Raw genomic sequence first — 14,083 nt, 5'->3', positions numbered from 1 at the left:
GAGTCAGACAGAGAGGAGGACAGACAGACAGACAGACAGACAGACAGGAGGACAAGCAGACAGACAGACAGACTGACACAAGGACAAACAGACACACAGACAGACAGGGAGTCAAACAGACAGACAGGGAGTCAGACAGATGGACAGGCAGACAGACAGATGGACGGGCAGGCAGACACACTGTCTGACAGAAAGACGTACGGACGGACAGACAGACAGGTGAAAGACAAAATGTCCGTCAGACAGAATGCAAGACGGAAACAGAAGGACACAGACAGGCAACCAGTAAGACTCACGGTCAGACAGACGACGGGTCGACAGGCAGGTGGACAGACAGGCAGGTGGACAGACAGGCAGGTGGACAGACGGACTGCTCCAGTCTTCACCTTCTTAGTTTGGACTGGAAGCTCAACACCAATCAGGGGTGGGACTGGCAGCCAATCAGAGGAGCCGTGTGAAGGCGGGACCGGGCGGACGACATTCTTTAAACTGGTCTCTCTCCGTCACTCTAGTCGCATGCCAACAGACCAGTTCAGAGAGAGAGAGAGAGAGAGACAGACAGAGAGGGAGAGAGAGAGAGACAGAGCGAGAGAGAGGGGGAGAGAGAGACACAGAGACACAGAGAGAGAGACAGAGCGAGAGAGACAAAGCGAGAGAGAGGGAGAGAGACAGAGAGAGAGAGAGAGAGAGTGTGTGAGTGAGCGAGAGAGAGGGAGAGACAGAGAGAAACAGAGAGAGAGGGAGACAGAGCGAGGGAGACAGAGCGAGGGAGAGACAGAGAGGGGGAGAGAAAGAGAGACAGACAGAGAGAGAGACAGACAGAGAGTGTGAGTGAGTGAGTGAGTGATGGAGTGAGAGAGAATCACTTCACTCCCCAAGCATCCATTTAGATGTTATGTATTTGGTTGAGTTGTGTTACACTAACACCCACAGTGAGCTGTGCTAAGCTAACATCCATTGAGCAGTGTGTATGTGCTAAGATAACATCCATTGGCTGTTTGTATGCGCTAAGCTAACATCCATTGGCTGTTTGCATGTGCTAAGCTAACATCCATCGAGCAGTGTGTATGTGCTAAGCTAACATCCATTGGCTGTTTGTATGTGCTAAGCTAACATCCATTCAGCAGTGTGTATGTGCTAAGCTAACATCCATTGGCTGTTTGTATGTGCTAAGCTGACATCCATTGGCTGTTTGTATGTGCTAAACTGAAATCCATTGGCTGTTTGTATGTGCTAAGCTGACATCCATTGGCTGTTTGTATGTGCTAAGCTAACATCCATTGGCTGTTTGTATGTGCTAAGCTGACATCCATTGGCTGTTTGTATGTGCTAAGCTAACATCCATTGGCTGTTTGTATGTGCCAAGCTATGAGTGGACTGCCTGTTGCGGCAGCATTTCTCTAATGCATGAAGATCAATTAACAGAAGAAGATGAGGAGTCCCACCCACCCACCCACCTTATCTCCTCCTCCTCCTCCTCCTCCTCCTCCCCTATATAGACCCTCCTTCTCTCCTCCTCTATAAAGACCCTTCCTTATCTCCTCCCCCTTCCTTATAGACCCTCCTTGTCTCCTCCCCCTGCTACTCCTCCTCTATAAAGGCCCTCCGTCCCTCCTCTATCGCTCCTTCGCTGCTCCTCCGCGTCGTCTCCACGTGTCCTCCGTTCTGTCTCCCGGTTCCTCGCGCTCCTTCTCCATGGGTTTCGGAGACCTCCGGTCCCCCGCGGGCCTCGCGCTACTCGACGGCTTCCTCGCTGACCGGAGCTACATTGAGAGGTCGGTGCATGCGCAGTAGAACGCCTTCTTTTACCAAGACGTAGGCTACTCTAGATTCAACCTTTTATTATTATTACATAGATGTGATGTAGTTATATCTATATATTCAATAAATATGCATTACATCTGTATAGTGTAGCTGTCATTATAATCTAGATGTTTCTTAATCTCCGCATGGATGGGCTAACTGTTAGCGTCTCGAGCTAACCGTCAGAGTCTCGAGCTACCGGTAGCGCCATGTTGGCTTGGTAGCGGCTAGCTGTTAGCACAGATAGCTTAGCATTACTCCTGGCAGTAAACCTCACGGTCAGGCGAACTCGTGTTTTGGTTGAAAACTCGTTAGTTTGGCGACTCATTCCAACTGGAGTTAGAGTTAACGCTGCCCCCATACCTAACTATGCTTACCACTTGCGCTAGTAGCTAGCATTGAGCTATGTGATGACGCGTCGTGCAGAGGCGGGCGCCAGGTGCTCCCATGCTGCGTCGCTTATGAGTGCATGAACAATGAGTGCATGAATAATGCCACGTTGAGAGTCATGCACCGTAGGGAGCCTTATGCTGCTTATAGTATCATAGGTAGGGTTGGTTATAGTATCATAGGGTTAGGGGAATAGTATCTTAGGGGTATAGTATCATAGGGTTAGGGTTATAGTATCATAGGGTTAGGGTTATAGTATCTTAGGGTTATAGTATCATAGGGTTAGGGGTATAGTATCATAGGGTTAGGGTTATAGTATCTTAGGGTTATAGTATCATAGGGTTAGGGGTATAGTATCATAGGGTTATAGTATCTTAGGGTTAGGGGTACAGTATCTTAGGGTTAGGGGTACAGTATCTTAGGGTTAGGGGTACAGTATCTTAGGGTTAGGGTTACAGTATCTTAGGGGTACAGTATCTTAGGGTTAGGGGTACAGTATCATAGGGTTATAGTATCATAGGGGTACAGTATCATAGGGTTAGGGGTATAGTATCATAGGGTTACAGTATCTTAGGGTTAGGGGTACAGTATCTTAGGGTTAGGGGTACAGTATCTTAGGGTTAGGGGTACAGTATCTTAGGGTTAGGGGTACAGTATCTTAGGGTTAGGGGTACAGTATCTTAGGGGTACAGTATCTTAGGGTTAGGGGTACAGTATCATAGGGTTATAGTATCATAGGGGTACAGTATCATAGGGTTAGGGGTATAGTATCATAGGGTTACAGTATCTTAGGGTTAGGGGTACAGTATCTTAGGGTTAGGGGTACAGTATCTTAGGGTTATAGTATCATAGGGTTATAGTATCTTGGGTAGTGTCTGGTGTCCATGTCGCTGTGAAGACCCCTCGGGGCCGGTGATGTCTGAGCACCGAGGTCCAGGTGTTGCCTGGGGGCCCCCAGGTGTTTCCTGTGTTACCTGGCCAGGTGCTGACGGCCCCTCTCCTCCACAGCTTCGTGGCGTCCCAGGCGGACGTGGCGGTGTTCGAGGCGCTGGCCGGCCCCCCCCCCGCCCCGCTGTGCCACGCCCTGCGCTGGTTCAACCACATCAAGTCGTTCCAGAAGGAGAAGGGCAGGTGGGTCCGCTGGACGGGTGGGGCTGAAGAGTGCCGGGGATGATGAACTTTTCTTAACCATCTTTCGTCTGATTCTGTGCTGACGACTCCTCTCTGACCCCGCCCCCCCCCCCCCGCGGCCCCGGCGGTGACCCTGAACCCCCCTGACCTCTGACCTCTGCCCTCAGCCTCCCCGGGGTGAAGAAGCCCTTGGCCCAGTACGGACCTGCCGGCGTGGCTGACAGCACCAAGGGCCGCCCCACCCCCCCCGCAGACGACGACGACGACGACGACGATGACGACCTGGACCTGTTCGGCTCTGATGAAGAGGTGGGTCACGGTAACCATGGTAACCAGGCGGTTTACGGGGAGCCTGTGATGATCTCATACCATCTTTCGGCTGAGTCCGTGATGACATCATTATGAACTGAGGCTCCCCTAGACCTGTTGCTAGGTGACGGCTGCCCTGGACCGGCCTGTTGCTAGGTGACGGCTGCCCTGGCCCAGCTGGTTGCTAGGTGCCGGTCCTGATCTTGCTCTTTCTCCTCCAGGAGAGCGAGGAGGTGGCCCGGATCAAAGCGGAGCGACTGGCCGAGTACGCCGCCAGGAAATCTAAAAGTAGGTGACACGCCCCCTCAATCACCTGGTCCTACATCACCTAACCCTAACCCTCGATCACCTGGTCCTACATCACCTAACCCTAACCCCCCCCCCCCCCCCCCTGTGTTCCAGAGCCCGCGCTCATCGCCAAGTCGTCCATCCTGCTGGACGTGAAGCCGTGGGACGACGAGACGGACATGGCCAAGCTGGAGGAATGCGTCCGCACGATACAGCTGGACGGGCTCCTGTGGGGACAATGTACGGCACGCACACATACAGGCACACACACGTACAGCACACGCGCACGCACACACACACACATATACCCATACAGGTACACGTGTATACATACAGGTACACGTGTATCCACACAGGAGCTTGTGATGATCTCATACCATCTTTCGGCTGAAACCGTGATGACATCCTTATGACCTGATGGCTCCTCCCCCTCGACCCATGACTTCCTGGAGACCCCATGTGGGGACCCCATGACCTCCTGGCTGACCACATGACCTCTGTTGTCTCTGCAGCTAAGCTCGTCCCGGTGGGCTACGGCATCAGGAAGCTCCAGATAGGATGCGTGGTGGAAGATGACAAGGTGAGTTAAAGGGACGGGTTGGGGTTAGAGGGACGGGTTAAAGACGGTCTGATCTGATGGGTGTCCTGGGGGGGTCTGACTATGTCCTGGGGGGGTCTGACTATGTCCTGGGGGTCTGACTCTGTCTTCTCTCCCAGGTAGGAACAGACATCCTGGAAGAGAGGATCACGGGGTTCGAGGACTACGTCCAGTCCATGGACGTAGCGGCCTTCAACAAGATCTGAACCCCACCCAAAACACCCCCACAGCACAGCACAAATAAAAGCTCTCCTCAAGCCCTGGTCTGGTTCTTTGTCTGGGGTCTTGGGGGTCGGTCCCGTTAGCTCCTGTAGGCTCCGATGAGAGAATGATTTTATGTTTAGATGAGGCTGCTTGAGGGTAAAAACGACCAAATATTTTATTTGTAGTGCCTTTCGTTTAGACGGTGACAGTGTTTTTGGGGCTTAAAAACGCAAAAATCTGAAACCACCCTCCAGAGTGGAAAACTTGAATACGCTCCGCCGTAGCGTTTCTGTCTACACTGCGCAGACGCAAAGATCAGCTCAGGCCCCAGTACAGGGAAATAAACTAACATGTTGGATTATTTCCATGCGCAGGACCGTCAAGCTGCTCTAATAAACTCACAAGAGTCTTTCCACGAAATGTGCAAGATATGCAGATATTTTTACTGAACAGAAGGATCTGTAATGATGTTTTGGCTTTCGCGGTGCAGATAAGAGAAGGAGGAAGATGCTGCGCATGCGCTCGGACATGGCGGTGCTGTGTGTGTATCACAGCACCGCCTAGCCGCCTGACACGCATTCCCAATCGAATACCACACACTTTTGCGTCACCGTATGCACGCAGCTTTCCTCACAAACGCTTGTCTAAACGCGGAATAAATCAAGACGCAACGCTACTGTTGCGTCTTCTGTTCAGACCGTCATCATGTAAACGTAGCCTGAAGCTTTCATCCAGAGGCCAGGATGAGGTCCTCATGGGCCCCAACATGTCCGGTCCTGGGGGGGGGGGTCTGTCTGGTCCTGGGGGTCTGGGGGGGGGTTGGTCTGGGGGTGGTCTGCTAACAGCCTCAGGGCTGCAGGCCCTCTGCTCTTCAGACTGGAGCCTGGGCCGTCCTCACATCGGGATGGGTCCTGACGTCACGTAGGGGGCGGGTCGTTGAGTCAGCTAGGTCCTGACGTCACCTAGAGGCGTGTCGTTGATGTCAGGTGGGTTCTGACGTCATGGGAGGACAGCGGAACATAAACATGATACCGAACGGAGTCGGAACGGAGCCGTGACGTGCTGGTTCTCGTCCTCCGAGCTCCTGGTCCAACGGGTACACCGGTCTGGACACCAAGACGGGTTAGGCGGGAGGACGATGTTGACCCCGGGACGGTCCCGACGGGAGGACTGTGTGGACCTCATGCTCCTCGTCGTCTGTACAGCTGAAACTCCTCGCCCTGTCAGCCAATCACGGCTCAAAGCTTGCGCATGCTCACTGAGGGAACGGCGTGTTACTAAATAAACACAAATTAACACGAAAAAGCTTCAGTCTGATCCGAACGAGTAAGACACACACACACACACACACACACACACACACACACACACACACACATACTCACTGTTTAAACTTTAGTCGGTGGTCAATAAAGTTGATTGTGATCCCCAAGATCGTTGTCATGGAACCCCTGGTTCAGTCCTATCCTGGTTGCTATCGGTTGCAACACATCCCATAATATGTGTTGTAGAAGAGAGGCCAAACCCCTCATGACCTGAGCATGTCTGTTGAAGGCGATAGGCCCGACCTATATCATTATGGGTCCAAGCCAACGGGTTGGAACCCTATTGTTTTTGTAGTGTTTATTACAACTATACCTATTTCGACTGTATTGTACATTTACTATATTCTCTATCTATACATTTGTTTTATATCTATCTGTACTATATTCTATGTCTGTATATCCTTTTATGCACTATATTCTATATCTGTACACTATATCCTTTATATATGTACTATATTCCTTATCTAGATACTATATCCTTTATATATGTACTATATTATACTATATCTATCCTTTTTATATGTACTATATACTATATCCTTTATATTTATGTGCTATAGCCTATTCTATATCTATATACTATATCCTTCTTATATGTACTATATTCTATACTATCAACTATATCCTTTATATATGTACTATATTCTATATCTATATACAATATGTTCTTTATATATATTTCACTTATTCAATACTATATATCGATGTATTTACTTTATCTCACATGATGCAGGGGAAAACTGATATTTGTGATGTGATGACACCTGTCTCTGCTTTTCTCTCTACCTGTCTGTCTGTCATTCTCTCAACCTGCCTGTCTTTCTACCTCTCTTCCTGTCTGTCTCTCTACCTGTCTGTTGGTCTACATGTCCATCTCCCTACCTGGCGATCTGTCTCTCTCTCTCCATCTGTCTGTGGGTCTACCTGTCTGTCTACCCTTCTGTCTGTTTCTACCTGTCTGTCTGTCTGTCTGTCTGTCTGTCTGTCTGTCTGTCTGTATCTCTACTCTCTCTCTATCTGTCTGTGGGTCTACCTGTCTGTCTGTCTGTCTGTCTGTCTGTCTGTCTGTCTGTCTGTCTGTCTACCTGTCTTTCGCTCTACTCTCTCTCAATCTGTCTGTGGGTCTACCTGTCTGTTGTCTGTGGGTCTACCTGTCTGTCTGTCTGTCTGTCTGTCTGTGGGTCTACCTGTCTGTCTGTCTACCTGTCTCTCTTTGTTCAGCAGGTATGGAGGGGCAAGCTGGGACTTCGAGACACGGATACTGTGGCTACTGCAGGCTGGTCTACACTAGACTGGAGCAGGTAGTGGTCTACACTAGACCGGACCAGGTAGTGGTCTACTGTACCCTGGACTAGACCGGAGCAGGTAGTGGTCTCTACTGCAGGCTGGTCTACACTAGACTGGAGCAGGTAGTGGTCTACACTAGACTGGACCAGGTAGTGGTCTACACTAGACCGGACCAGGTAGTGGTCTACTGTACCCTGGACTAGACCGGACCAGGTAGTGGTCTACTGTACCCTGATCGTCTCTCTCTCTCTTCCTGTCTGTCTCTCAGCATGTCTCCAGCTCCCGTCACATGGCCCGGGTGCGTCTGTCCTCCCGAAGCTCCACCCTCAGAGGCTCCGCCCCCAGAGGCTCCACCCTCAGAGGCTCCGCCCCCAGAGGCTCCGCACTCAGCAGCCTGATGGAGCGTTTCCTGGAGGACGTCCTGCTGCACCACCCGGACCGCTACGCTGGCTCAAGGTACCTCCCCCCTCCCACTCTCTGTCCCCCCTCTTCCCCTCTCTCTCCCCCCTCCCCTCCTCTCTCCGCCCTCCCTCCTCTCCCCCCTCCCCCTATCTCTCCCCCCTCCCCCTCTCTCTCCCCCTCCCTCTCTCTCTCCCCCCACCCCCTCTCTCTCCCCCTCCCCTCCTCTCTTTCCCTTCTCTCTCCCCCCTCACCTTCTCTCTCCCCCCTCACCCTCTCTCTCCCCCCTCCCCTCCTCTCTTTCCCTTCCTCTCCCCCCTCACCCTCTCTCTCCCCCCTCACCCTCTCTCTCCCCCCTCCCCTCCTCTCATTCCCTTCCTCTCCCCCCTCACCCTCTCTCTCCCCCCTCCCCTCCTCTCTTTCCCTTCCTCTCCCCCCTCACCCTCTCTCTCCCCCCTCCCCTCCTCTCTTTCCCTTCCTCTCCCCCCTCCCCTCCTCTCTCCCCCCTTCTCTCCCTCCCTCTCTCTCCCCCTCACCTCCCCTGACTCCCCCTCCTGTGTGGGTTTCAGCCCCCCCCATGCGGACCTCCCCCCGTTTCCAGGGCCCGGCGTCTCCCACGGCGACGGCCAGTCGCTAGGGAGGCGGGACCCCCTCTCAGGCCCCCCAGCGGCCCACCACAGCCAATCAGAGAGGCTGCTGTTTGGGGAGGCGGTGCTTGATGGGTCCTTTTCACCAATCACAGAGCACGACACAAGACAGTCACCTGAAGACACGCCCCTCAAACACCCACCTCGGGAAGACACGCCCCTCCCACACCCACCTCGGGAGGACACGCCCGTCCCACACTCACCTGGGGAAGACATGCCCCTCCCACACTCACCTGGAGAAGACACGCCCCTCCAACACTCACCTGGGGAAGACATGCCCCTCCAACACTCACTTGTCTCCGCCCCCTTCTCGGTTCACAGGAAGTGCCACAGGAAGACTGAGCGCAGGAGAAAACCTTCCTCCTCCTCTTCCTCATTCTACGCCCCACAGCCTGGCCCCTCCCCCCTACCGGGCCCCTCCCCCCTCCTCTCCAAGGGGACTGGCTGTGGTCCCCCCGGCCCCCCCCCCCTCCTCACCAGGGGGTCTGGCTGTAGTTCCCCCGGCCCCCCCCCCCTCCTCACCAGGGGGTCTGGCTGTAGTTCCCCCGGCCTCCTGCAGGGGGGGACGGAGAGCTTCCACTACAGCTCGTCTGGTTCTCAGAGGACGAGTGCGAGCGACTCCTGGGACACACCTGTGCAGGTAAGACCAGGTAACATGAGACACACCTGTACAGGTAAGACCAGGTAACATGAGACACAGCTGTACAGGTAAGACCAGGTAACATGAGACACAGCTGTACAGGTAAGACCAGTTAACCAGAGACACACCTGTACAGGTAAGACCAGGTAACATGCCACCCACATGTACAGGTAAGACCAGGTAACATGAGACACACCTGTACATGTAAGACCAGGTAACACAAGACCACCTGTACAGGTAAGACCAGGTAACATGAGCCACACCTTTACAGGTAAGACCAGTTAGGATGAGACACACCTGTACAGGTAAGAGTAGGAAGGATGTGACCAGGTTGACCGCTCGGCGCAGCACTGCCTCCTTCATCAGCGTCTTCTGTCTCTTCAGGCGACCTTAGAGAGCAGGGGGCCCTGCCCACCCACCCAGATGGGCCAATTGGAGGCCTGGAAGCTGACCTGTCTGACGGAGAGCCAGGTGAGGCTGGATAACCAGGTGTACGCCCAGCAGCTAGACTCCGCCCTCAGGACCCTCCCGGTGGAGAGGGGGTGGAGCCGACCTCTAGACTCCACCCTCAGGACCCTCCCAGCAGACAGGGAGTTGAGCCGACCTCTAGACTCCGCCCTCAGGACCCTCCCAGCAGACAGGGAGTTGAGCCGACCTCTAGACTCCGCCGACAGGACCCTCCCAGCGGACAGGGGGAGGAGCCGACCTTTAGACTCCGCCCTCAGGACCCTCCCAGCAGACGGTGGGCGTGGCCTACAGGTGGGCTACAGGTGTGTCCCCGTTGAGGAGCTGAGGCCCCGCCCCCGCTACATCCCAGAGTCCTTCAGGGGGAAGACGCTGGCCCAGGTGCAGTGGGAGGACCAGGAGAAGGTGGAGGCGCTGGTGCAGCAGTTCAGAGGCTCCGCCTTCCTGTGCTACTTCCAGACGGAAGCCCTGGCCAGGTGAGTTCACCTGAAGGGGCGTCAACCTGTCCCTCTGCTGAGCAGCCAATAGAACGCTAGCTACGGGTTAATGTGCATGATGTCATCAGATATGGTGGGAGGAGCCAGGTCGAGGGGAGGCGTGGCCAGGACAAGGAAGTGGAATCAGAGGATGCTGCCAAGCTCCTCCCCTTATTGGATCACCATGACGATGAGGCCCCAGCATGCACAAGGAGGAGGAGGACGAGGGCGTTCAGAGCGGCGTCACGATGCCAGGTCACATGATGTCACCTAGAGTCACAGAGCTAGTTATAGTTAGAGGTAGGACACTAGCGTCCTAGTTAGTTAGGTAATGATAGCGGATAGATAGGGATTGGAATGGTTAGCTCTAGTCATAGTGAGTTAGCTTTAGTTAAGGTTGGCTCTAGTCATAGTGAGTTAGCTTTAGTTAATGTTGGCTCTAGTCATGGTGCATTAGCTTGAGTTAAGGTTAGCTCTAGTCATGGTGAGTTAGCTTGAGTTAAGGTTAGCTCTAGTCATTGTGAGTGAGCTTGAGTTAAGGTTAGCTCTATTCATGGTGAGTTAGCTTTAGTTAAGGTTAGCTCTAGTCATGGTGAGTTAGCTTGAGTTAAGGTTAGCTCTAGTCATGGTGAGTTAGCTTTAGTTAAGGTTAGCTCTAGTCATACTGCGTTAGCTTTAGTTCATGGTTAGCTTTAGTCATAGAGAGTAAAGTTTAGTTCTAGTTAGTGTTCCTTGTGGTAAACTTTAGTCATAGTGAGTGAGTTCTAGTTAGTGTTCCTTGTGGTTAACTTTAGTCATAGTGAGTAAGTTCTAGTGAGTGTTCCTTGTGGTAAACTTTAGTCATAGTGAGTTAGTTCTAGTTAGTGCTCCTTGTGGTTAACTTTAGTCATAGTGAGTTAGTACTAGTTAGTGACTGGTTTTACTCCTCTCTCATCAGGTGGTCAAAGTGAGTCATGGAACCCAGACTGCCCCATTGGTCCTCCCATCTGTCTGTCAGCCAGTCCAGCCCCGCCCCCCCTTGCCTCCAGAGGAGCAGCCAGCCAATCAGGAGCGGGCCGAGGGCCCGGAGGAGGAGGGGGGGCGGCTTCCCCCCCCCTACTCCGCCCTGCTGGCCCCCCTGCAGCCTGGCGCCCCCCTCCTCCTCCTCCTCGGTCCCCCCGCCCGCCTGGCCCCGCCCCCTGGCTCCGCCCCCCAGGCCACGCCCCCCGGCTCCGCTTCCAGCCGCTGCCGGAGGCGGAGCCGGCCGCTGGAGGCGGCGAGGTCGAAGGTCAGGTACCAGCGCCCCCCGCTGCGCTGGTACGACCCGGTCGCCCGCCGTGTCCTGGGGTCACGACCCTGCACGCCCCGCGGCAACACCGTCGCTAGGCAACTGTTCAGGAGCCTCAGCCCCGACCTCAACGCCCACGGGAGGGGAGGGGGGGCGGGCGGGAGGAGGAGGAGGAGGGGGGGTGGGGAGGAGGGGGTCAAAGGTCAGAGGTCTTCATCAGACCAGACCCCGACCTTCGGCCGCCTCCCCCTAGGCACGCTCCGAGCGGATCCCCGCGAGCACAGGACGCCCAGGGGGCGTGGCCGCAGGAAAGGGGGGAGGGGTCAGACCCCAGGGAGGGGGAGGGGCCGAAGGCGGGAGATCAGGGATGCTTCGTCCCGCCCCCCCCCCGGGAGGAGAGTCGGGCGGCGGGTTGGAGAACTCAGGAAAGTCCCAGGCTCTGAGGGCCCGCTGGAGGCCTCGGCTCGGAGCCCGAGAGTCCGGAGGAAGACGGGCTGCCCCTGCTGCAGCTAGGGGGCGCTATTTAGACCATATATATATCATATCATGTATACACTATATACAGGTCCTTCTCAAAAAATTAGCATATTGTGATAAAGTTCATTCTTTTCCATAATGTAATGATAAAAATTAAACTTTCATATATTTTAGATTCATTGCACACCAACTGAAATATTTCAGGTCTTTTATTGTTTTAATACTGATGATTTTGGCATACAGCTCATGAAAACCCAAAATTCCTATCTCAAAAAATTAGCATATCATGAAAAGGTTCTCTAAACGAGCTATTAACCTAATCATCTGAATCAACGAATTAACTCTAAACACCTGCAAAAGATTCCTGAGGCTTTTAAAAACTCCCAGCCTGGTTCATTACTCAAAACCGCAATCATGGGTAAGACTGCCGACCTGACTGCTGTCCAGAAGGTCATCATTGACACCCTCAAGCAAGAGGGTAAGACACAGAAAGAAATTTCTGAACGAATAGGCTGTTCCCAGAGTGCCGTATCAAGGCACCTCAGTGGGAAGTCTGTGGGAAGGAAAAAGTGTGGCAGAAAACGCTGCACGACGAGAAGAGGTGACCGGACCCTGAGGAAGATTGTGGAGAAGGGCCGATTCCAGACCTTGGGGGACCTGCGGAAGCAGTGGACTGAGTCTGGAGTAGAAACATCCAGAGCCACCGTGCACAGGCGTGTGCAGGAAATGGGCTACAGGTGCCGCATTCCCCAGGTCAAGCCACTTTTGAACCAGAAACAGCGGCAGAAGCGCCTGACCTGGGCTACAGAGAAGCAGCACTGGACTGTTGCTCAGTGGTCCAAAGTACTTTTTTCGAATGAAAGCAAATTTTGCATGTCATTCGGAAATCAAGGTGCCAGAGTCTGGAGGAAGACTGGGGAGAAGGAAATGCCAAAATGCCTGAAGTCCAGTGTCAAGTACCCACAGTCAGTGATGGTCTGGGGTGCCATGTCAGCTGCTGGTGTTGGTCCACTGTGTTTTATCAAGGGCAGGGTCATTGCAGCTAGCTACCAGGAGATTTTGGAGCACTTCATGCTTCCATCTGCTGAAAAGCTTTATGGAGATGAAGATTTCATTTTTCAGCACGACCTGGCACCTGCTCACAGTGCCAAAACCACTGGTAAATGGTTTACTGACCATGGTATTACTGTGCTCAATTGGCCTGCCAACTCTCCTGACCTGAACCCCATAGAGAATCTGTGGGATATTGTGAAGAGAAAGTTGAGAGACGCAAGACCCAACACTCTGGATGAGCTTAAGGCCGCTATCGAAGCATCCTGGGCCTCCATAAGACCTCAGCAGTGCCACAGGCTGATTGCCTCCATGCCACGCCGCATTGAAGCAGTCATTTCTGCAAAAGGATTCCCGACCAAGTATTGAGTGCATAACTGAACATAATTATTTGAAGGTTGACTTTTTTTGTATTAAAAACACTTTTCTTTTATTGGTCGGATGAAATATGCCAATTTTTTGAGATAGGAATTTTGGGTTTTCATGAGCTGTATGCCAAAATCATCAGTATTAAAACAATAAAAGACCTGAAATATTTCAGTTGGTGTGCAATGAATCTAAAATATATGGAAGTTTAATTTTTATCATTACATTATGGAAAAGAATGAACTTTATCACAATATGCTAATTTTTTGAGAAGGACCTGTATATATCATATAATGTATAGACTATAGATATATATATCATATAATGTATAGACTATAGATATATCATATAATGTATAAACTATAGATATATATCATATAATGTATAGACTATATATACATCATATAATGTATAGACTATATATACATCATATAATGTATAGACTATATATATAATATAATGTATCGACTATATATAATTTATAGACTATGTATATATATCATATAATGTATAGACCATATATATATATCATATAATGTTTAGACTATATATATATAATGTATAGACTATGTATATATATCGTATAATGTATAGATCATATATATATATCATATAATGTATAGAATATATATATCATATAATGTATAGACTATATATATATATTATAATGTAGAGAATATGTATATATATCATATAATGTATAGACTATATATATATATCATATAATGTATAGACTATATATATCATATAATGTATAGACTATGTATATATATCATATAATGTATAGACTATATATATATATATATCATATGATGTATAGACTATATATACATCATATAATGTATAGTCTATGTATATATATATCATATAATGTGTAGACTATGGATATATATCATATAATGTATAGACTATATATATATACATCATATAATGTATAGACTATGTATATATCATATAATGT

At 51.2% G+C, this 14,083-nt stretch overlaps 2 protein-coding genes across 6 annotated transcripts; both read left to right on the top strand.

The window, feature by feature from the left end:
• Positions 1–1,605: 1,605 nt before the first annotated feature.
• eef1b2 (eukaryotic translation elongation factor 1 beta 2) lies at positions 1,606–4,748 on the top strand. Its single transcript, XM_060051006.1, has 7 exons — positions 1,606–1,775; positions 3,202–3,324; positions 3,492–3,633; positions 3,855–3,921; positions 4,036–4,161; positions 4,434–4,501; positions 4,639–4,748. Exons 1-7 carry the CDS (start codon positions 1,696–1,698, stop codon positions 4,723–4,725), a joined length of 693 nt encoding a protein of 230 aa, XP_059906989.1. The 5' UTR covers positions 1,606–1,695; the 3' UTR covers positions 4,726–4,748.
• Positions 4,749–5,615: 867 nt separating this feature from the next.
• On the top strand, positions 5,616–12,151 carry zdbf2 (zinc finger, DBF-type containing 2). 5 transcript variants are annotated; one of them, XM_060051004.1, is made up of 7 exons: positions 5,616–6,049; positions 7,273–7,349; positions 7,604–7,791; positions 8,304–9,021; positions 9,406–9,962; positions 10,052–10,217; positions 10,900–12,151. In XM_060051004.1, the coding sequence occupies exons 2-7, from the start codon at positions 7,275–7,277 to the stop codon at positions 11,740–11,742; spliced, it is 2,547 nt and encodes an 848-aa protein (XP_059906987.1). In that variant the 5' UTR covers positions 5,616–6,049; positions 7,273–7,274; the 3' UTR covers positions 11,743–12,151. The 5 variants fall into 5 exon arrangements, with proteins under 5 accessions (XP_059906987.1, XP_059906985.1, XP_059906986.1 ...); XM_060051002.1 differs by having other exon boundaries at positions 7,273–7,376; XM_060051003.1 differs by having other exon boundaries at positions 7,270–7,349.
• Positions 12,152–14,083: the final 1,932 nt, after the last annotated feature.

The sequence above is a fragment of the Gadus macrocephalus genome, chromosome 4 (genome assembly GCF_031168955.1).
Source record: "Gadus macrocephalus chromosome 4, ASM3116895v1".
Classification (NCBI taxonomy): Eukaryota; Metazoa; Chordata; class Actinopteri; order Gadiformes; family Gadidae; genus Gadus; species Gadus macrocephalus.
This window is presented reverse-complemented; position numbering and strand designations above follow the sequence as displayed.